At 42.8% G+C, this 24,092-nt stretch overlaps 1 protein-coding gene across 4 annotated transcripts in view; it reads right to left on the minus strand.

Annotated features, from left to right (window-relative positions):
- pam (peptidylglycine alpha-amidating monooxygenase) overlaps positions 1–24,092 on the minus strand; it is a 262,485-nt gene that overhangs the window by 13,729 nt on the left and 224,664 nt on the right. For all 4 annotated transcript variants that reach the window (XM_080189068.1, XM_080189065.1, XM_080189066.1 and 1 more), the window contains 4 exons: positions 19,681–19,797; positions 6,537–6,609; positions 5,405–5,609; positions 1,570–1,779 (listed from right to left, as the gene is read on the minus strand). In XM_080189068.1, coding sequence (XP_080045194.1) covers positions 1,570–1,779; positions 5,405–5,609; positions 6,537–6,609; positions 19,681–19,797 — 605 coding nt within the window. The remainder of the gene's footprint in view (positions 1–1,569; positions 1,780–5,404; positions 5,610–6,536; positions 6,610–19,680; positions 19,798–24,092) is intronic.

The raw sequence follows: 24,092 nt of genomic DNA on the forward strand, positions 1-24,092 counted from the left end.
ACTGTCTCTTGCTGTAACTACCTATATTTGCTTTTTCTCCCACTGCCTAATTCCTTCCACATCTTTCTCTGTGTCCTACCCTTTAACACTTTTTTTGCTTGATGCTCATCCTTTTCTTGTTATAGTCCCTATGCTTCTCTTTTTGTCTCCATTTCTTAAGAAGCAGATTGTCTCAAAATATAGTTTTGTACAGCTCTCACTGATGAGTAGAATGTGACGATTGGTGCCCTGCAAATATCTAAGTTGGAGCCTCAACCTTCTACCCTTTTTATGAACTTACAGATGCAATAGAGAACTACATATCCAAATTTGCCAGCGACGCAAAGATAGGTTGCACTGTAAACAGAAGCTTAAAATTACCAGATAACGAATTAAGTCAACGGAAAGACATTGGCAAATTAATTTCAAGTGTAAGATCATCCATTTTAGACACAAGTGATGAAAATGTTGGAACAGTGGAGCTCCAGGAAAACATGAGGGCTATATGTATACAGAGATTAAAATGTTACAGACAGGTAGAAAATCAAACAAACTGATGGATGCTGTGCTTTATATCTAGTTAAGTACAATACAAAGGGATAGACGTTATGCTACAGCTAAGCTACAAAGTTAAAACTACTGGGCTACTCACTACCCAAGTAAAATAGTACTGGGCAGAGTGAATCCCTCGTTAATTAAAGTGAACAGACTATTTGCCTTTTTAATGCCAATTGAGAAATCCATCCCTTAGAATACTGTGTTCAGCTTTAGGACCATGCTCGAGGAAGCATATATTGATCCAGGATGAAGGGCGGTGTAGATTTATCAGAAGGATACCAGGACTCCATGGATTAAATTATGCAAATATCTGAACAATTACAGTCTATGCATATTTAAAGATGCCAAAACAGGAACTGAGGGGCACTACAGAATACAAAATCATCAGCAGAAGGCTTCCAGGGAAAGAACACGATTTTCACAGATTAAGCAAAATGCTCCAGAAAAAGGGGCAGGAACATGTAGCAAAAACTGCTGGAAAAACTGATATCATATACTGATTGGTAAATGTTGCTAGAAATCTCATTTTTTTGTGCATTTACAATGTTATATATTTAGTTTTAATCACCGTCACTTAACTACCTGGCCACTTATTTCTCATCATCTGTAAAATGCACAAGCACAACCTGTTAAAGTAGAAAGAGAAAGCTTCAAGTGCTGGAAATTTGAAATTAAGTGAGAAAATCCTGGAAATACACAGTCAATAGCTGCAGAGAGAAAAGACAAGTTACGACGTTTCACATATGAGCCTTATAATCGTCTGAAGGCAAAGAAATGGGCAATTAAACAAGTCTAGAAAACGAGAAAAATATTAGGGAAAGAGGAGGGGAAAAAGTCAGTGTGGGGGGATTAGGATTTTGATTGGAAGCTTTTTCAAACCTACCAAAATATCTGCTTATCTCTTAACTTTCGATCTTATAAATCGTATACTTTAAAATCCATATTGTGTCTTTCCTCTCACTAAATTTTAAAGTTTTAAAGGATGCACATTTACTGTACAATTTCCTAAGTGTAAAACATCACCAGCACTACCATTGTCAGGTGTATAGGACACTGCAAACAGCCGCTCTCCAAACTCAGGGTGTTGAATCTCTCGAAGGAATTGTCCAGACTGTGCTATAAAACACTGGATCCGTCCATTTTCTCTATCTGCAACACACAGCTGGCCTAATACAGGCACAAATGTCAAGCTATGCGGAATGAAAAATTGACCTGGTTTAGGTATCCCAGAAAGTGAGCTTTCTGCAAAATAAAAAAAAATAAGTTTTGTGTTTAGAAGCATTAAAAAAGTGAGCATGTGAAAAAAATGAAAATATGTGTAACTGATTTAAAGCAGTAACGCAATATCACTTCTTAAGCAAATTGTGAATTTGTTTTGTCATTTATATTATATCTAACCAATTAAACTGTTAACTTGCAACTCATTGCCGACAAGTTGGAATGAAATTATATCTGCCAAAACATCACTTACAGGATAAAGTTATTTATATAAGGTGTCAATCACAATATACATGCTGGATCAGATGATTGCCAAACATTGCTAATCTTGACTGGCTCTTCACATTTGTAACTTAGTTTTGAGAAAATCATCAACAACCAAAGCCAACAATAATTTTACCTGGCGTCTTATGACTGTGCAAGTCACTCGCCAGTAAAGTGTATGATGCAAAACTGCTTGTGGACTAGGATTTGCAGGAATGTTTCTTCCAGGTTCAACAAGTTTACCTCCTTACACACCCCATGAACTTCAATTCCTGCCCATGGCCATCTTCATCTTAATCAGCCAGTCAGATCAGCTGTCAGGCAAAAATTCTGATAAAAAAGTTTTAATTTGCTCTGCTGTACATTTTCTGTTTGAAAATGCATTGCTGCGGTCCCGCCCCACCACCACAGTTCTCTTTGCTGCCCTGAGTAAATATCAGGTCCACAGTGCCTCTTCTTGACATGCCCGAGAATATTGTGGAGCTTATTTTCACAGATGGTAAGACCCAGTGAGCTAGATTCAACATTTTAACACATGGGATGTGGAAGGGCACCTCCAGGTAAAGCATTACAATTACACACCACCCAATGAACTAAAGAGAACTGACAAGGATTGGTTACTATTAATATTTATGAATGCCAGAGATTGAGAGTTCAAATCCCAACAGGTCAAGTAGTGAAATCACATTTATGAAGTCTAATTTAATAATTTGTGACTAGCACAAGAAAATCTTCTGAAATACCGTAAACACCCAGTAGATTAACTAACAAAAGGATAGCAAGAGTTTTTATAAATATATAAAAAGGAAGAGGCTGGCTAGGGTGAACGTTGGTCCCTTAGAGGATGAGAAGGGGGACTTAGTGGTAGGGGATGGGGATATGGCTGAGATCCTGAATAACTTTTTTGTTTCTGTCTTCACGGAGGAGGACGTGAATAATTTGCCGGGTGTTAGAGATGGAAAGGTGGTAGGACTGGAGAGGGGGTGCTCGACAGACTGGAAGGGCTGATTGTGGACAAGTCGCCAGGACTGGATGGAATGCATCCGAGGGTTCTGAAAGAAATGGCAGAGGTGATAGTGGATGCCTTGGTGGTTATTTTCCAGACGTCGCTGGATTCCGGGGAAGTGCCGGAAGATTGGAAAGCGGCTGATGTTACGCCGTTGTTTAAGAAGGGTGCCAGGCAAAAGGCAGGGAATTATAGGCCGGTTAGTTTAACGTCTGTTGTAGGTAAAATGTTAGAATCCGGCATCAAGGAGGAAATAGCGAGGCATCTTGAGAGGAATTGCTTGATAGAGCAGACGCAGCACGGTTTCCTTAAAGGGAAGTCGTGTCTGACAAATTTACTGGAGTTCTATGAGGATGTGTCTAGGGCGGTGGATAGAGGAGAGCCGGTGGATGTGGTCTTTCTTGATTTTCAGAAGGCGTTTGACAAGGTACCTCACAAGAGGTTATTGCAGAAGGTCAAGGGACATGGAGTTGGGGGTAGGGTGTTAGCGTGGATAGAGGATTGGTTGTCAAATAGGAGGCAGAGAGTGGGGGTCAATGGGTGCTATTCGGATTGGCGGATGGTGACTAGTGGAGTGCCCCAGGGGTCGGTGCTGGGGCCTCAGCTATTTACCATTTATATAGATGATCTGGAGGAGGGAACCGAGTGTAGGGTGTCGAAATTTGCTGATGACACCAAGATTGGTGGAATGGCAAATTGTGCGGAGGGTGTGGAGAGTCTACAGAACATAAGAACATAAGAAATAGGAGCAGGAGTAGGCCATCTAGCCCTTCGAGCCTGCCCCGCCATTCAATAAGATCATGGCTGATCTGTCGTGGCTCAGTTCCACTTTCCCGCCCTCTCCCCATAACCCTTAATCCCTTCTCTTATCAAAAACCCATCAACCCGCTTCTTAAAAATATTTAGCGAGGCAGCCTCCACCACTTCAACGGGCAGAGAATTCCAGAGATTCACCACCCTTTGAGTGAAGAAGTTCCTCCTCAACTCCGTTCTAAACCGCCTCCCCTTTATCTTGAGGCTGTGCCCCCTAGTCCTACTGTCTTTTTTGAGCGGGAAGAGTCTCTCTACCTCTATCCTATCCATCCCATTCATCATCTTATACGTCTCAATGAGATCTCCCCTCATTCTTCTAAACTCTAACGAGTACAAGCCTAGTTTATTCAGCCTCTCCTCATAGCTCAATCCCCTCAACTCCGGTATCAGCCTAGTAAACCTCCTCTGCACTCCCTCCAGGGCCAAAATATCCTTGCGCAGGTGCGGCGCCCAAAACTGCACACAGTACTCCAGCTGCGGCCTCACCAATGCCCTATACAGCTGCAGCAAGAAGGATCTAGATAGGCTGGGCGAATGGGCCAGGAAGTGGCAAATGGAATTTAATGTTGGCAAGTGCGAGGTGGTCCACTTTGGTAGGAAGAATGGTAGGAAGGATTATTACTTACGTGGAGAAAAACTGCAGCGGGCGACGGTGCAGAGGGACCTCGGGGTCCTTGTGCATGAGTCACAAAAACCCAGCATGCAGGTGGTCAGGAAGGCGAATGGGATGCTGGCCTTCATAGCGAGGGGGATTGAATATAAAAGTAGGGAGGTCTTGCTGCAGCTGTATAGGGCATTGGTGAGGCCGCAGCTGGAGTACTGTGTGCAGTTTTGGGCGCCGTGCTTACGCAAGGATATTTCGGTCTTGGAGGGAGTGCAGAGGAGGTTTACTAGGCTGATACCGGAGTTGAGGGGGTCGAGCTATGAGGAGAGGCTGAATAAACTAGGTTTGTACTCGTTAGAGTTTAGAAGAATGAGGGGAGATCTCATTGAGACATATAAGATGATGAATGGGATGGATAGGATAGAGGTGGAGAGACTCTTCCCGCTCAGAAAGGACAGTAGGACTAGGGGGCACAGCCTCAAGATAAAGGGGGGGGCGGTTTAGAATGGAGTTGAGGAGGAACTTCACTCAAAGGGTGGTGAATCTCTGGAATTCTCTGCCCGTTGAAGTGGTGGAGGCTACCTCGCTAAATATTTTTAAGACGCGGGTTGATGGGTTTTTGATAAGCGAGGGGATTAAGGGTTATGGGGAGAGGGCGGGAATGTGGAACTGAGCCACGACAGATCAGCCATGATCTTATTGAATGGCGGGGCAGGCTCGAAGGGCTAGATGGCCTACTCCTGCTCCTATTTCTTATGTTCTTATCCTTCAGAGAAGGTGAACCTGCCATCCATTCCCACATAATGGGCAATGCCATTTGATCCATTTCCCCCTTCCACGCATCAATAGCAGCACCTTGTAAATTGCACCACCCCTACACTACAACCTTGCACTTTGAACACTTTCTAGAGTCCAAATTCTGCTTTTAAAAACAAGCGTTTTTTTCTTTGTAACCACCTTACCTTCTCCCCACTGCATAATGAACTTTCCTTCTGGAGAAAACTGAATAATCCTGCTGTTGCAATAGCCATCAGACACGTAGAAATTACCGCGAGCTGGATCCACTGCCACATCAGTGGGCTGACAGAAATGAGTGCTGTCACTTCCTGGCTGAAAGGCTTGTCCAAGAACTAACAAATAGTCACCTCTAGGTCCCAGCTTGAAAACCTTTTGTTGTACAAAATAGAAACATTTATCATAATCTTAGTTGCAACCATTACATGGAACATACTTATTTATTAGTAGTATGATGCCTCAATGCAATTGCAAAATAAAACAATGTTTTAAAATAATATTTGTTCATGAGGTATTAGTAACACTGGACCTGTAATGGTAGTGGTGGGCTCTCACCTTAATAGGGAATCCCAAGGATTTGGATCCACTGATGCTGAAAGAATATTTCCAAATCAAGGTAGTATGTGACTTGGAGGAGCAGATGGTTCCATGATATAGGTATTTTGATTCTTCACTGTAGTATTAATTATGGGGGAGGGAATGCTGCTACAATGCACTTGTGGAGAGTAATCAATGCAGAGTGCACAGGCAGTAATGACAATGGTTACTGAGCTCAGTGACTGGGTTCCAATCAAATGGATTGCTTAGCCCTGGATGGTGTAGAGTCTGTTGCTGCAGTTCCAAGGAACTCAGCAAGCCATTAGTATTCTGTCAGTTTTTTCAATGGTACATAAGTTCAGATGGTCAGATATTCATTCCCTCCTCTTTGTTGATATGGTTAAGTCCAGTAAGCTTGAGTAATGGTAATCCCCAAGATGCTGGTAATTGGGATAGTTAGGTGGAACTTGGTGATGGTGGCAGAATTGAAGGACAGGAAAAGGTGGTTGGGCTCTTGCTTGCCAGAGATGGTCATTACTGATACTGAGGAATGAATCCTACCTGTCAGTTGTCAGGCCAAACACTGGCTATTATGTCCAGATCACGTTTTGGGTTGCGTCACGATTACATAATTGCTACTTATGAATGTATTGCTCAACATGACATTTAAGTGGTTTGTTGCACCAATTAAACCATTTAATCTGATTTCTTCAAAACAATTATGGAATGAAAACTATTACTTTACCAAACTTGGACTCTTACCTGATGAAGTGCCACATCAGTTAACCAGAAGTTGTCATCTTTGTCTGTGCTAATACCATGGGGTAGATAGAAACTGTAATATCAAGAACAGATCATCAGGGAAAATCTTTATGCTGATGTGAACAACAAATATATTTGGCGACCTGGTCACCAATGATCCCAATACTGTAACGACTTAGTTTCCAATGCTGGTTGATGATTCGAGTCACAACTGGGCTAAATATCATCAATTTTCTTTCATCATAACAATCAGAGGATGGCCGTACGTGTGCAATGATTGCTTTCTCCCTTCAGAAAGCCATCCCGCATTAGATGGTTAGGGATATGTTAGTTCCCAAACACTATTAAAAATGGAAGATGTTTTGTCGTAAAACAGGAATGAGAAGAACGATTGGGAGCATGTTTTTTCTTCTACATTTTATGGGTGAAATATTTTGTCAATATTGGGCTGATTCAGATTGAACAGCAACTTTTTTAGAAAGTTTAAAACTTGTAAACAAGAAATGTTAGTGACTTTTCATTGAGTAATAACATTCCGCTTTCACTTAAACATCAACTAATGAAACTGCTAATTATTTTTAAGTTAGTGGGAAATGGATTTCAGAAAGATTGTAAATTATATTTTTTTAAAATTTTCAGTGAATGTTATAATTATTTATTTTCCTTATTCCTCCTCTTTTAAAAACATGTCAGGGTACTGCAGCTATACAAGTCTAAATCACCCCTATTACCTTCATAATGTCCTTTAGGGAAGGAAATCTGCTGTCCTTCCCTGGCCTTGCCTCCATGTGACTCCAGACCAACAGTACTGTGGTTGACTCTTAAAATGTCCTCTGAAATGGGCTTAACAAGCCACCCATTTCAAGGGCAATTAGGAAAGGGCAACAAATGCTGGCCCAGCCAGCAACACCCACATCCCATGAACGAAAAAAAACACTTGGAGCCTGGACAGAGTGTGTTATGGGCTGATTCACAACGAGCCTGTCACAGATTAGCGTGACCTTGTCCTCACCTGGTATCCTCATATATACACTCCAACATGAAATTCTGTATTCATAGAATCCCTACAGTGCAGAAGGAGGCCATATGGCCCACTGAGTTTGCAGCAACTCTCTGATACAGCATCTTACCCAGGCCCAAATCCCCACTCTATCCTGATAACCCATGCATTTACCCTACTAATCTACCTGACCTACGCATCTTTGTACATTACAGGGCAATTTAGTGTGGTCAATCTACCTAACTTGAACATCTTCGGACTGTGTGAGGAAACCAGAGCGCCTTGAGGAAACCCACTCAGACGTGGGGAACACTCCACACAGACAGACTCCCAAGGCTGAAATCGAACCCGGATCCCTGGCACTGTGAAGCAGCAGTGCTAACCACTGTGCCATTGGGAGTTTTCTTTAATCATCCCTCATCACAGAATACTGTAGCTAGCTGCAGAGTCTTTTGAATGTTTTACTTTTTCACTTCTCAAGGCAAATAATGTTATAGTAGAAAATGGAGCATTTTTACATTTTGGGCAACTTGCAGACACTTTGCTCCCACGTCCTTAATAGCATAGAATGATGTAAAGGTCATAGAGTTATAGAGGTTTACAGCATGGAAACAGACCCTTTGGCCCAATTTGTCCATGCCGCCCTTTTTTTTAAACCCAAGCTAGTCCCAATTGTCCACATTTGGCCCATGTCCCTCTATACCTATCTTACCCATGTAACTGTCTAAATGCTTTTTAAAAGACAAAATTGTATCCACCTCTACTACTACTCTGGCAGCTTGTTCCAGACACTCACCACCCAATGTGTGAAAAAATTGCCCCTTTCTACCGCTCCCCTCTCACCTTAAATTTAGGCCCTCTAGTTTTAGACTCCCCTACCTTTGGGAAAAGATATTGATTATCTTGCTGATCTATGCCCTTCATTATTTTATACACGTCTATAAGATCACCCCTCAGCCTTCTACGCTCCAGAGAAGAAAGTCCCAGTCTATCCAGCCTCTCCTTATAACTCAAACCATCAAGTCCTGGTAGCATCCTAGTAAATCTTTTCTGCACTCTTTCTAGTTTAATAATATCCTTTCTAATAATAGTGACCAGAACTACACACAGTACTCCAAGAATGGCCTTACCAATCTCTTGTACAACTTCAACAAGACATCCCAACTCTTGTATTCAATGTTCTGACCAATGAAACCGAGCATGCCAAAGGCCTTCTTCACCACTCTATCCACCTGTGACTCAGTCTCATGGCATTCTGACCACATGACATCTGACCATGTGGTGACTAATCACATGTAGGTACACCACCGTGCCATTAGAAAGGGAGTCCGAGGATTACATCCCGGTGACAGTGAAGGAACAGCTTCCACAATTCCATCCCTTAATTTCCCATCACTTTGAGCGCTGCCCCTTCCCCTATCTTTCTGTCTGATCCCTATTCCCAAATCTTCCCCTAATTCACCAGTCTCTTTCTCTTCCCCACTCTTGAACCCCTAATTTCAGGCGTCCCTCTCAATATCAAGCCACACAATTTAATTGGCCCTCCCCTGAGGTCAGCTCACTTTCAAGGAGCTATGAACACGTACCCCGAGATATTTTTGTTCTATAACTCTCCCCAACACCCTACCATTAACTAAGTCCTGCCCTGGTTCCATCTACCAAAATCCATCACCTCACATTTCTTTAAGTTAAATTCCATCTACCATTCATCAGTCCACTGGCCCAATTGATCAAAATCCCATAGCAATTGGAGATAACTTTCTTCACTGTCCACAATGCTACCAATCTTGGTGTCATCTGCAAAATTACTAACCATCCTCCTATATTCTCATCTATCATGCAGTACCTTGTCAAAGGCCCTACTAAATTCCATCCAAATACACTGCTCTCATCTGCCTTCTTGGTTACCCCTTCAAAAACCTCAATCAAATTTAAGAACATAAGAAATAGGAGCAGGAGTAGGCCATCTAGCCCTTCGAGCCTGCCCCGCCATTCAATAAGATCATGGCTGATCTGAAGTGACTCAGTTCCACTTTCCCGCTTTCTCCCCATAACCCTTAATTCCCTTGCCTACCAAAAACCTATCTACCCGTGTCTTAAATATATTTAGCGAGGTAGCCTCCACCACTTCAACGGGCAGAGAATTCCAGAGATTCACCACCCTTTGAGTGAAGAAGTTTCTCCCTAACTCCGTTCTAAACTGCCCTCCCCTTATCTTGAGGCTGTGCCCTCTAGTCCTGCTGTCCTTTCTGAGCGGGAAGAATCTCTCTACCTCTACCCTATCCATCCCTTTCATTATCTTAAAGGTCTCTATAAGATCCCCCCTCATCCTTCTAATCTCCAACAAGTACAGACCCAGTCTATTCAGCCTCTCTTCATAGCCCAACCCCCTCATCTCTGGTATCAGCCTAATGAACCTCCTCTGCACTCCCTCCAAGGCCAAAATATCCTTGTGCAAGTGCGGCGACCAAAACTGCACACAGTACTCCAGCTGCGGCCTCACCAGTGCCCTGTACAGTTGCAGCAAGACCTCCCTGCTTTTATATTCTATCCCCCTAGCTATAAAGGCCAGCATCCCATTCGCCTTCTTAATCACCTGCTGCACCTGCAGACTGGGTTTTTACGACTCATGCACAAGGACCCCCAAGTCCCTCTGCACTGTAGCATGCTGCAGCTTTTCGCCCTTTAAATAGTAATCCCTCCTATTATTATTCCTGCCAAAGTGGATAACCTCACATTTGCTAACATTGTACTCCATCTGCCAGGTCCTCGCCCACTCGCTCAGCCTATCTAGATCCCTCTGCAGACTTTCCACACCCTCTGCACAATTTGCTTTTCCACTTACCTTCGTGTCATCAGCAAATTTCGACACCCTACACTCAGCCCCCTCCTCCAGATCATCTATATAAATGGTCAATAGTTGAGGCCCCAGCTCCGATCCCTGCGGCACTCCACTAGTCACCAACCGCCAATCAGAATAGAACCCATTGATACCAACTCTCTGCCTATTAGACAACCAATCCTCTATCCGCGCTAACACCTTACCCCCAACTCCATGCCCCCTAACCTTCTGTAACAACCTTTTGTGCGGTACCGTATCTAACGCCTTCTGAAAATCGAGAAACACCACATCCACCGGTTCCCCTCTGTCTACCGCACTAGTCACATCCTCATAGAATTCCAATAAATTTGTCAGACAAGACTTCTCCTTAACAAATCCGTGCTGTGTCTGCTCTATCAAACAATTCTTCTCAAGGTGCCTCGCTATTTCTTCTTTGATGACGGATTCAAGCATTTTTCCAACAACAGACGTTAAACTAACCGGCCTATAATTCCCTGCCTTTTGCCTGCTACCTTTTTTAAACAGCGGTGTAACATTAACCGTTTTCCAATCTTCTGGCACTTCCACGGAATCCAGCGAAGTTTGGTAAATAATCACTAAGGCATCTACTATCACCTCTGCCATTTCCTTCAGAACCCTGGGATGCATTCCATCCGGTCCTGGGAACTTGTCTACCATCAGTCCCGCTAGTCGATCAAGCAGTACCTCTCTAGTGACAGTAATCACATTCAGGCCCTCAATTCCTACAATCCTTCTATCTTTAAAACCCGGCAAACTATTCGCGTCCTCCTCCGTGAAGACCGAGGCAAAAAACTTATTTAAGGCCTCAGCCATTTTCTCATCCCCCACCACTAAATCCCCCCTCTCTTCCTCTAAGGGTCCAACATTCACTCTAGCCAGCCTCCTCCTCTTTATATAAAAACTCTTACTGTCCTTTTTTATATTTAGTGCTAGTTTAGCTTCATAGTCTATCCTTCCTTTCTTTATTAGCTTCTTAGTCATTCTTTGTTGATTTTTAAACTTCTCCCAGTCTTCTACTCGCCCACTACTTTTAGCCACTCTAAACGCATCAGCTTTTAATTTAATACTCTCTTTTATTTCCTTCGATAACCACGGCTGATTATTCCTTCTCCTACGTTCCTTCTTTACCATTGGGATAAATTTCTGCTGAGCACCGAAAAAGATCTCCTTAAAGATCCTCCACTGTTCCTCAGCAGTCCTACCGACCAATCTGCGCCCCCAATCTACATTTGCCAATTCCTCTCTCATCCTATCGTACTCCCCTCTGTTCAAACAGAGGACACGGGTCCGGGACCCTACTTTCTCATCCTCCGTCTGCATCAAAAACTTAACCATGCAATGATCACTCGTCCCAAGAGGATCCCTCACAACAAGATCCCTAATTCTACCTGCCTTGTTACATAACACCAGATGTAAGATAGCTCGCTCCCTCGTCGGTTCCGTCACACACTGTTGAAGGAAACTATCCCGGCAGCATTCCAAGAACTCTTCCTCACGCCCACCGTGTCCGACATGGGTCATCCAATCAATATGTAGATTGGAATCCCCCACAATTATCACCGTTCCATTTCCACACGCATCATTTATTTGCTTGTTTATAGCCCGCCCCACCTCCAAGTTATTATTTGGGGGCCTATAGACCACACCCACCAGCGTCTTCCTCCCCTTACTGTTCCTTATCTCCACCCACAACGATTCCACGTTCTGCTTTTTGGAGCCTATATCTTCCCTTACTACCACCCTGATATTATCCTTAATCAGCAGAGCTACCCCACCCCCTTTTTCCTCCCGTCTATCCTTTCTAAACACTTGATACCCCTGGACATTCAGCTCCCAGTCCCTGTCACCCTGCAACCACGTTTCCGTAATGGCCACCAGATCATATCCATTTGTGCTGATCTGCGCCACCAGCTCATTCACTTTGTTCTGAATGCTTCGTGCATTCAGATAAAGTGTCTTTATCCCAGCCTTTATCTGGACCCTATTTGAAGGAACGCTACCAACCTTTCTCATGCCCCCTACTCCCTTTATTATTGGGACATCCTCATCATTTTCCCACGCCCGTACCCTCTCTTTTACTTTAGACATTGTAATTTCTCCTACCCCTGCACCCTCCCCCCGCAATTAGTTTAAAGCCCTATCTACAGTCCTAGTTATACGATTCGCCAGGACTCTGGTCGCAGCACGGTTCAGACCAAGACCATCCCATCTGAACAGGTCCCACCTGCCCCAATACTGGTACCAATGCCCCATAAATTCAAACCCATTCCTCCCACACCAATCCCTGAGCCACCCATTCATCTCTTTAATCCTATTTACCCTGCGCCCATCTGCACGCGGTTCAGGTAGTAATCCAGAGATAACCACCTTGTTGGTTCTGCTTTTTAATTTCATTCCCAGCTTTTCATACTCCCTCTACAGATCCTTAGTTCCCATTTTGCCTATGTCGTTGGCACCCACATGCACCACAACGACCGGATTCTCACCCTCCCACTGCAGGTTCCTCTGCAGCCCAGATGAGACATCCTGGACCCGAGCACCAGGCAGACAACACACCCTTCTGTATTCCTTATCCCTGTCACAAAGGACAGTGTCTATGCCCCTAACCACACTATCCCCAATTACCTCTACATTCCCCTTTACTTCTTCCTCTTTGTCCTCTGTCTGCACCACTGTACCGTGGGCAGTTTGCTCATCAGCCTTACAGCCCTTGTTCTTGTCCACACTGGGAGCAAGAACCTCAAACCTGTTGTGCAGATTGAGAGGCTGAGGCCTTTGGGTCCCCCCCTCCTTCCTCCCCACTCCCCCCTCCTTCCTCTTACCCTTCCTCCCCCCAGCAGCACCCTTTTGTTCCTGACCCTTAGAGTTAGCCAGTCTAGGGGGTGTGGATGTCTCTTGCACCCCATTATCTACGGTACACTCCCTCTCCCTGATGAGCCTCAGTGTCTGAAGCTTAGAGTTCAGTTCATCTACTTTGAGCTGGAGCCCTTCCAGCAACCTGCACTTACTGCAGACGTGGTCACTTGGAAGGACCTTGGGGTCCACCAGCTCCTACATCATACAGAAACAGCACATCACATGCCCCTCCATCACAGTCTCTCAGTAATTACTGAACACAGTTAAGGTGGCAAACTTACCTGGCCCTTTTCTCCCAAGCCCTTTGATCCTAATCCCTTACAGCTCACTCTGCCTCCCTCTCACTCTGCTGCCCGCTGTCTACAGCAGGCCTCCTTTTAAACTTTGCGTGGTAAAAAAAAATCCTTCCCACAAAGCCCTGCAGCCCACTTCCTGTCTAGTTTTTAAATCAGAAAAACCGTTACAAAACCTGCGAAAATCTTTACAAAGGTAATCGCTTACCTTTACTCCATGCGACCTTCACTCCGCCCGCTCCAGCGAACAATTTGAGAGGCATGATTTTCCACTCACAAATGCTAACTGTACCTAATCAGTCCTTGCGTCTCTAAATGTTTGTAGGTCCTGTCTCTCAAAATACCTTCCAACAACTTATCCATCACAAATGTGAGGTTCACGGCCCTGTAGTTCCCAGGCTTGCCCCGGAAGCTCTTTTTAAACAAAGGCGCAATATTTGTCACCCTCCAATCTTCAGGCATCTCATCTGTGACTATTGATGATTCAAATATCTCTGTTAGGGAAACAACAATTTCCTCCCTAGCCTCTCACAATATCCTGGGATACACTTCTTCAGGTCCCGGGGATTTAACTACTTTGATGCGCTTTAAGACTTCCAGCACCACCTCCTCTGTAATATGTACACTCCTCAAGGCATCACTATTTATTTCCCCAAGTTCCCTAACACTCATGCTTTTCTCAACTGTAAAAACTGATGAGAAACATTCGTTTAGGATCTCACCCATGTCTTGTGGATCTGCACATAGATCGCCTTGTCGATCCTTGAGAGACGCTACTTTCTGTCTTGTTACTCTTTTGCCCTTTATGTATTTGTAGAAATTCTTTGGATTCTTCTTTGCCTTATCTGCCAAAACAATCTTGTGTCCCCTTTTCAAAAGCCTGATTTCTCTCTTAGCTCTACTCCTGCACCCTCTGTACTCCAAGGGATTCACTTGACCTAGCTGCCTGTGCGTGTCATGTGCCTCCTCCTTCTTCTTGACCAGGGCCTCAATATCCCAAATCATCCAGGGTTCCCTACTTCTGCCAGCCTTGCTCTTCACTCTAAGAGGAACGTGCGTATCCTGAACACACTTTTGAAAGCCTCCCGCTTACCAGTTGTCCCTTTGCCTTCCCACAGACTCCCCCAATTAACTTTTGAAAGTTTCTGCCTGATACCATCAAAATTGGCCTTGCCCCAATTTAGAATTTTAACTTTTGGGCCAGGCCTATCACTTTCCATAGCTATCTTAAAACTAATGGAATTATGGTCACTGGTCCCAAAGTGATCCCTCACTAACACTCCTGTCACCTGCCCTTCCTTATTTCCCAAGAGGAAGTCAAGTTTTGCCCCCTCTTTAGTTAGGCATCCACATCCCCGAATGAGAAATTCCTCCTGAACACACTCAACAAATTTCTCTCCATCCAATCCTCTAATACATTGGCTGTCCAATGTTGGAAAAGTTAAAATCCCCTATTACCACCCTACTTTCTTGGAGCTATCTGTAATCTCCTTACATATTTGCTCCTCAATTTTCCACTAAATATTTGGAGACCTATAGTACGTTATCAAACTGATTTCCCCCTTCTTATTTCTCAGTTCTATCCATATAAACTCAGTGGCCGAATCCTCGGATATATCCCTTCTCAGTACTGCCGTGATGTTTTCCTTAATCAGAAGTGCAACTCCCCCTCTTCTCTCACCTCATGTTCTTTCTTTCTTATAGCATCTGTACCCTGGAACATTGAGCTGCCAGTCCTGTCCCCCACTTAGCCATGTTTCAATAATTGCTATAATATCCCAGTCCCACGTATCCATCCATGCCCTTGCTGGGTGATCTTCCCCACCGCGGGCTGCATGGAAGCACAGTAGTTAGCACTGTTGCTTCACAGCTCTAGGGATCTGGGTTCGATTCCCAGCTTGGGTCACTCTCTGTGTGGAGTTTGCACATTCTCCTTGTGTTTGCGTGTTAAGAACATAAGAAATAGGAGCAGAAATAGGGGTGACAGAGATGGTCACCCCGAGGCCAGATGCTGTGAGATAGCAGTGCTAACCACTGTGCTGCCTTCATAAAATGAGCCAAAATAGTCCTGATCCTCACTGTGAAGAATGGCTGTTAGGGAACCTTTGGCCATCTAGCCCTTCCAGCCTGCCCCGCCATTCAATAGATCATAGCTGATCTGAAGTGGATCAGTTCCACTTACCCACCTGCTCCCCATAACTCTTAATTCCCTTATCGATCAGAAATCTAATCTACCCGTGACTTAAACATATTCAATGAGGTAGCCTCCACCAGTTCAATGGGCAGAGAATTCCAGAGATTCACCACCCTCAGAGAAGAAGTTCCTCTTCAACTCTGTTCTAAATTGCAAGCCCACCCCCCCCCCGCCCCCCCTTATTTTGAGGCTGTGCCCTCTAGTTCTGGTTTCCTTTCTAAATTGAAAGAATCTTTCTACCTCTACCCTTAATAGGATTGGACTTAATAGGATTGAGGGTTATAAGTAAGCCTAGTAGGTAGGGATATGATCGGCGCAACTTGTGGGCTGAAGGGCCTGTTTGTGCTGTAGTTTTTCTATGTGCTATCCAGCCCCTTCATTATCTTATATGTCTCTATAAGATCACCCCTCAGCCTTCTAAATTCCAACAAGTACAGGCCCAATCTACTCAATCTCTCCTCATAAGCTAACCCCCTCATCTCTGGTATCAACCTGGTGAAACTTCTCTGTATTCCCTCCAAGGCCAATATATCCTTTCGCAAATAAGGGGATTGCGGTCCGTGTAGATTCAATGGGCCAAATGGTCTCTTTCTGTACTGCAGCGTTTCTATGTTGCCTCAATCCAAAAGGTGGGTATTAGTTAACTAAACATTCTGATTTACCATGGCCAACTATATAGCTTGTTTCATAAGAATGCTTGCTTAGTAACATAAGAACATAAGAACTAGGAGCAGGAGTAGGCCATCTAGCCCTTCAAGGGTGCCCCACCATTCAATAAGATCATGGCTGATCTGAAGTGGATCAGTTCCACTTTCCCGCTCTCTCCCCATAACCCTTAATTCCCTTGTCTATCAAAAACCTATCTACCCGTGACTTCAATATATTTAGTGAGGTAGCCTCCACCACTTCAACGGGCAGAGAATTCCAGAGATTCACCACCCTTTGAGTGAAGAAGTTCCTCCCCAATTCCGATCTAAACTGCCCACCTCCCTCCCTTATCTTGAGGCTGTGCCCTCTAGTCCTGCTATCCTTTCTAAGCAGAAAGAATCTCTCTACCTCTACCCTATCCATCCCTTTCATTATCTTATGTGTCCCTGTAAGATCCCCACTCATCCTTCTAAACTCCAATGAGTACAGACCCAGTCTATTTAGTCTCTCTCCATAGTCCAGCCCTCTCATCTCCGGTATCAGCCTAGTGAACCTCCTCTGCACTCCCTCCAAGGCCAAAATATCCTTGTGCAAGTGCGGCGACCAAAATTGCACACAATACTCCAGCTGCGGCCTCACCAGTGCCCTGTACAGTTGTAGCAAGACCTCCCTGCTTTTATATTCTAAAATATAGTACCAGATTGTAATCCGTTTTATAATGTAGGCATTGGCTGAGACTGTCAAAACCCATTGTGACTTAAATGCAGAACAGAGACAATGGCTAGTGGTATTATCATTAGACTATTAATCCAGAGACTCAGCAAATGTTCTGGGGACTTGGGTTTGAATCTCACCATGGCAGATGGTGGAATTTGAATTCAATTAAAAAAAACCTGGAATCAAGAATCTATTGATGACCATGAAACCATTGTCAATTTTTGGAAAAACCCATCTGATTCATTATTGTACTTTAGGGAAGGAAATCTGCTGTCCTTACCTGATCTGGGCACGTGACTCCAGAGCCACAGCAATGTGGTTGACTCTCAACTGCCCTCTGAAATGGCCAAGCAAGCTACTCAGTTCAAGGGCAATTAGGGATGGGCAATAAATGCTGGCCAGCCAACAACATCCATGTGAATAACTCCATGTGAACAAGTGAATAAAAAAACTTAAAAACCACTAGCCTGGCTAGATTTTAGGTAACTTTCCTGACTGAACAGATATTGACAAATCCATTATAGTTAGCTTCCTGCTGAGAGTTGATTGAAAGAATTTGATTAAATCCTTTTAAATAGGCTATTTGAGTTAGGTAGGGGACATGAGTATAAGCTGCAAAAGCAAAGAGCTAAGTTAGATGTCAGAAGCTACATCTTTTCAGAGCTGCAAACTTGAAGCTGCCAACTAGCACTGTGAAAGCAGATTCACTGCAACCATCCAAAAGGGAGCTGGATTGCGTTTTAATCTGTGGCGCATATCACTGTGTATAAAAGATTAGATATTCAAAGCGTCTCAACAGTGGCAAACATGTCTTGTAATTTTTGTCATCATCTTCAGAAATTGGAGAGGAATTTTCCAGAGTTCCTGCTCTACAAAGTTGGCCTAGTGTTTATTTATTTGTTTCCATGTATATGGGGACAGGTGAATTGGGATCCTGATGTGTATAAGTTGCAGCACATGTGTAGGACAGATTTGACAGACCAGTTAGTTTTTTTAATGCCCATGATTCTCAAGCTTTGTTATGTCTGGAACAGTATATTTAAATTCCCATGAAAGAGTTGGATTTAAAATGAGCAAAATCTTGAAAAACAGATGACAATGATAAACTGAGCTTCTAGTCATCTGTTAAGGAAAACAAGTCATCAGCAGTTCTTTAAGCCAAAGGCATTCAGTTTGAAATATATGGCTGCAACCAGGATTGTGAATTTTCCGAGGACCAGGGCAAGGTTTGTCTAAATATTGGATATCTATGTCACTGTGACCTCCCCATATGAAAAATGATGGGAAGTCTGATGCAGCAGCCCAGGATTGGTAAAAGAGAATGGGGAGGAGACATCACCAGCCTCCGAGAAAACAAGTAATAGGTACCCTTGCAACTCTTACTCTTCAAAATATCCACAAAATTATTGCAAATCCTTCAGAGGCCCAAATATTCACAAAATTAAACGTCAGCCTCTATTGTTCTTGGATTTGAGAAAATGTCTGCAGTTCTGTAACTTCAGGTTGTTTACATACAGTGCAGAAGGAGGCCATTTGGCTCATCAAGTCTGTATTGACTCTCTGACAAAGTATCTTATCAAGAGCCTCTCCCCAACCCTATCCCCATAACCCCACACATTTACCATGGCTAATCCATCCAATCAACACATCTTGGCCAATCCACCTAACCTGTGCATCTTTGGACTGTGGAAGGAAATTGGAGCACCCAGAAAAAACCCACACAGATGGGGGAGAACTTGCAAATTCCACATAGACAGTCACCGAAGGCCAGAATTGAATCTGGGTCCCTGGTGCTGCGAGGCAGCAGTGCTAACCACTGTGTCACCGTGTTGCCCCTTAGCTTCTTGGGGGCTTAGACAAACTCTGTTTGTGAGTTGTCACTTCCTGCACCACAGAAAACATTACTGTCACCAAGAGTATGTCAGTGGAGCGATGTCAAATAAAGAACTGGCACATTGGGTACAAAACAATAACTCCAGAGATGTTGATAGACCTGCAAAGCTTTTTTCCAGCACTCTTTGGTTTCGTTTCAAATTTCCAGCATTCACAGTATCTTGCTTTTGTAACAATTACTGCCCTGTGACTGACCTATCTTCTGTGGATTTTAAATTTAAATCCAGTTGCCACGCATTTGTTTTCAATTCTTGAAATACACTAGAATCTAGATTATCCTAGTTTACAACGTTTGTTAAGAGATACTGGTTACTGGCACTAATTTCCTGCATTTCAGAAGATATGTGGAAATAATTCATTAGACAATAGATTTTACTTCATATTAATATTTCAGCCCATTTACAAGAAATGTATTTTAATATTCTAAATAATAAACTGTATACTAATAAAAAATATACTAATTAAATGTACACTAATTAAAATCTCAAGTCAATTTAAGGTTTTAAAAGAAGTATTCTTGTAAAGGCAAAAAGTTATAAATTTGGGATTTTGTTTTGAATGATTGGCTTGGGTGATTATACTGACAAATATTGCAGAGTAACAACTACGCTTTAATAGAGACCAAGTCTGTAAGTGAAACAATGGAAGAATAGTTTATGTTCATAATCATTTGTACTTACATATTTGCTCCCACAGCATTAAGCACTTTCACAGTGACTGGATCCAAAGTGAGGATGGTGTTGTACCGAATTGGTCCAATACCTTGGGGCTGATATATATGTTTCTGGTCAAAAGAACTACGTGGAGGAAAACATGAGTAAATTATTACTGTTAGTAAAATGTAGCATTCCTGCTTAACCTTACCTAATGTAGTAACTATCTCCCGAATACTTTTAATGCACTGAATGTCCATTGGCGACAGATCCTCTGCAGAGGGTTTTGCCTTTATTGCCTGCCTGTCCCTCATTCTGCCCCCTGCATGTCGTTGGCCCAAGAGTCCACTTCTGCTGCTGCAGATGCTATTCCTCATTCATCCATCCTACTCCTTATCATTAGTTCATCCTATTTCAGAGCAGGTTATGCAATTTCCTACAAAATCCTTCCTTCTTTTTGAAATGTCTTTCCAAACCTTGCTCCCATAAAGCTGCAAACGGGGCGATCTGTCCATGTCCAACATACCAAGACACACTTGTCATGAATGAAGTAATATGACAGATAGTTCTAACTCTGTTAATGTGAATGATGGACTTGTCTGAACCCTTCCTCTTGCTGCTACCCTTCCATTCTGACTTGCCCCAAGTGTTTGCACATATCACAGTTGTGACCTTGTGTGGATCCCATGCCTTAAAAAGAAATTTCAAAATTGGCTCGATAAACTGACAAGAAGATAGTTCGTCTATCCTGGCTATTTATCAATCTCTACTGGACTGCCTCCCATGGTTGTCCAGAAAGCTCTTTTACACATTGAGCCTGTCAGTTTCAAGTCAGGGATACCTGCTGGCCAAAAGGGGGAACAAGTTTAAACAAATAATTGCTCCTGTTCCTGCCCCCTCATTTAAATAAAAATTGCACCCTCTCTAACTTCATTTACTTGTGTTTATGGTTACAAATCCTTACTATCAACTTGCTTTTGTGTTATTAATTAGCACATTAAGACGGCAGCACAATAGTAATTGCTAACTGTGCTGAATCTACTTTATTAGAGGTTTTACAATGGCTTTGAAACATGAAATTGTACATGACTTTAAAGTAGCATTTACCAACATGCAAGTACTGCAGGTGGTAACCTTGAACATGTTGTCAACTTGTAAATAAGATTTTAAAGGCCCTTTATTCTTAGTCACTCAGATAGACATTTCCTGAAGTATGGTGATATTAAAATCTGATGGCACCAGTGTAGCCTGATTGTTTTTACTGGTCTTTGCTTTGGATTATTTGATGAATAGATGATTCACAGGAGATTATGATTCAAAGCCTCTGGTCAGTGTTGATGAAGCACACATTTATCCATATCATTCAGCATCACCTCAGTAGCAGAAGTCTTCCAGAGGACAAAATCAACAATCTGAGAAGAACAGGATGATGTTGTATGTCACACGGATGATTTCCTGATCCATTAATCCTACCCAGACAGAACATAACACTAAAATATATGAGGAGTGCTGCAATGCCCACAAAAACAGGACTTATGCTCAACAAATGTGTTTCTTGCAGTTGTCTTGATTTCCTTGGGTACATGCCAGAGTTGATTCATGGAAGACAAGAGCAATCGAGGAATTTCTAGCCCCTCAATGTATCTGAGCTGCAGAAATTGCTGTGTACTGTAAACAAAGTTGGGAGGTTGTTACCCAACAGCTGTCATCAACAAGCAACCATATCAGCTGCTGTGTCAAGGCAATACATGTTGTTGGGAGTGTGCACAGCAGAGGTCCTTTGAGAAAATCCAAGAGATGCTGATATCGCTTGATGTTTTAGCTTGTTGTGACCCAGAGCTACCCACAATCATTGCTGCAGATGTATCTTCTACAGGATTGGAAGTTGTACTCTTTAAGATAGAGACGGATAGAAAGCATAGACCAGTTTACTATGCATCAGATGAACTGACAAGAGACTGAACAGATACGTAGTGATTGAGAAGGAAGCATTAACTGCTATCTGACTTCTGAAAAGTCTGCAAACATATCTGACTTCTGAAAAGTCTGCAAACAATGTTCTTCATCTTCAATTCAAGATAGAGACAGACCACAAACAACCCGTGCTGTGTTGTTCTTTGTTCTTTGTTAACCCTTAGTGACACTCAAATTCCATGGAGTTAGTAAAAATGTCTCCACGAGTACAATTCAGACTGAGGAAGATGAGATTTGATGCAATGACAGGATACATTTCAGAAAAAACAGCAGACCACAGTAGATTCATTCTGCATCTCAAGTCCTGAACAAAGAGTTGCAGCTTCTGTTCAAGGGATCAAAACCTTTGCATCAACAACTATCAAAACTCTATCTGCAACAAATCAGCGATTGAACAAAATCAGAGGTGCACAGAAAACTGAAGAGTGAACTCAAGTCAAAGGGTACTGTGTTTAAGGATGGCCAGCATACATACCACACAATGCCACTCTAGACAGTAGTGTGAACAGAAAGGACTCTTCCAGTGTAGCTGATGATTTATTCATCTATGACAAGCAATTGGTTATTCCAAGGATTCAAAGATTCGATATACTGCAATGATTGCATCAAGGACATTTGGGTACCATCAAATATTGAGCTAGTGCAAGTGTTTGATGGCCAGGTCTTGGATAGTTACTGGAAGGGAAGATACCAAAGTGTATTCATCATCAGGAAACAGAAGAACAGCTGATGTCATCTTTCTTTTCATCATAACAATGGGAATGTCTCAGGATGGACCTCCTTGAACAGAGGTAAAATGTTCTTGATTATAGTAGACAGTAGATACTTGTCAAGCAACATCAAGCATAAATTTCTGAAGCAGTCATTACGTCATTGAAGGATATTTTTGCAACAAATGGAATCCTGGAGCTTGTAAATTTGGACAATGGACCAGTTTGTCAATGAATATTTTAGAGATCACAATATAGTATTGGTTTGGCCATAGTATCAGGTCACTAAGTTATTCTCAAGCCTATGGTGAAGCTGAAGAGGAACGTGTTCAGTAAAACCATTGCTGAAGAGCGATGACATCCGCCTTGCAATTCTGAGCTACAGTTCAACTCCACACCAAATGGTTTGGCACCATGTGAACTACTAAAGGGAAGGAAACTTAGAACTTAACTCCCTAGTCTCCCATACACACACAATACTATATTGTAATTTCTAAAGTATTTATGTAGAAGCTGATAATCTGACAAGGTGAAGGAGAAACAGGATGAGTATTGGTCCAGCTGGACGTGAAACCAGGACGAACAAAGCACGCAACCTGCCAGATCTCCGACCAGGAAAGGAAGTTTGGATCTGAGGCCAAACTCATTATTGACAAATAGTTGAACTGAGACCATATCCATGACCTTCCCTTGTTTAAGCAGATAATGATACAATGAGACAGAAGACACGGCCTTGTCGCTATGTCATTTAATAAATCTATACAGAGTAAATCTATACAGTCCAAGCAATCACCTATCATATTGAACAAACCAAAGATACTACGTTCACCTACCACCCTGGCGACTAACAGAATGGTAAACCTGATTCATCTACTAATTCTCCTTCTGCTCAACAAAATCTGAGAAATCACTCAGAAGATTCAAATTCCCACTCCTCCCCAAAGGAGCAGAGGACCTATTTAAGTAGTCCAGTGCAACTGCCTCAGTGGTTATCTCTACCAAAAAAAACTGAAGTCAGAAACTTGGCGGAGGTGGTTAGGGGCGGAGGTGGTGGAGAATCAAAAAATTGGGAGAACTGCAGTATAAAGGGTTCATTTTAATCATATGATATGCTTATCATAACGGTATACATCATCACAGGAAGTGATGAAATGTCTCATCTTGCTCTTGCTTGTACAATCTCACTATCAAACATAGCTCATTGTAAAGTGCGTTCCAAGGAAAGGATATTTTCCTTACCGCAGCAAACTCAGTAAATATTGTGCTAGCTTAAAAAGACCAAGAATAAACCAAGCATAAAAAGACCTTCATCATTTCAACTCATCACATCCTTAAGACATGAAAGAGATCACAAACTATCAAACCTTACTTTTTTGCTTATTTAAAAAAGCCGAACAATGGCTACCAGAAGTCACATGATTCACAAATTGACTGCTGTTCCTGGAAATTTCCAGGATCAGTTGCAGGAAAAAAATCTCAATCCTTATCCTTGTAAAATCTCACACCTCACATCAACAGAATCCCTTACACTCAACAAAACCAGGGACCAGTTGGTGATCTGGCCTGGTCCTATATCAAACAGAGAGCCATCAAAACTTGTTACACCTGCAAATGAGCTAACAGACACTAACCATACCCTAAGGTGAACAATGGATTATGACCCGAGGCGTAAAAATTGGTAGCTAGCCTGCAACTGACTCACTCAGGGGCAGCATCACATTTCATAAATTTGCAGCCTATGGCAACGTCAGCCTA

This window comes from Carcharhinus amblyrhynchos, chromosome 5 (assembly GCF_965287045.1).
Source record: "Carcharhinus amblyrhynchos chromosome 5, sCarAmb.v2.hapA, whole genome shotgun sequence".
Taxonomy (NCBI): Eukaryota; Metazoa; Chordata; class Chondrichthyes; order Carcharhiniformes; family Carcharhinidae; genus Carcharhinus; species Carcharhinus amblyrhynchos.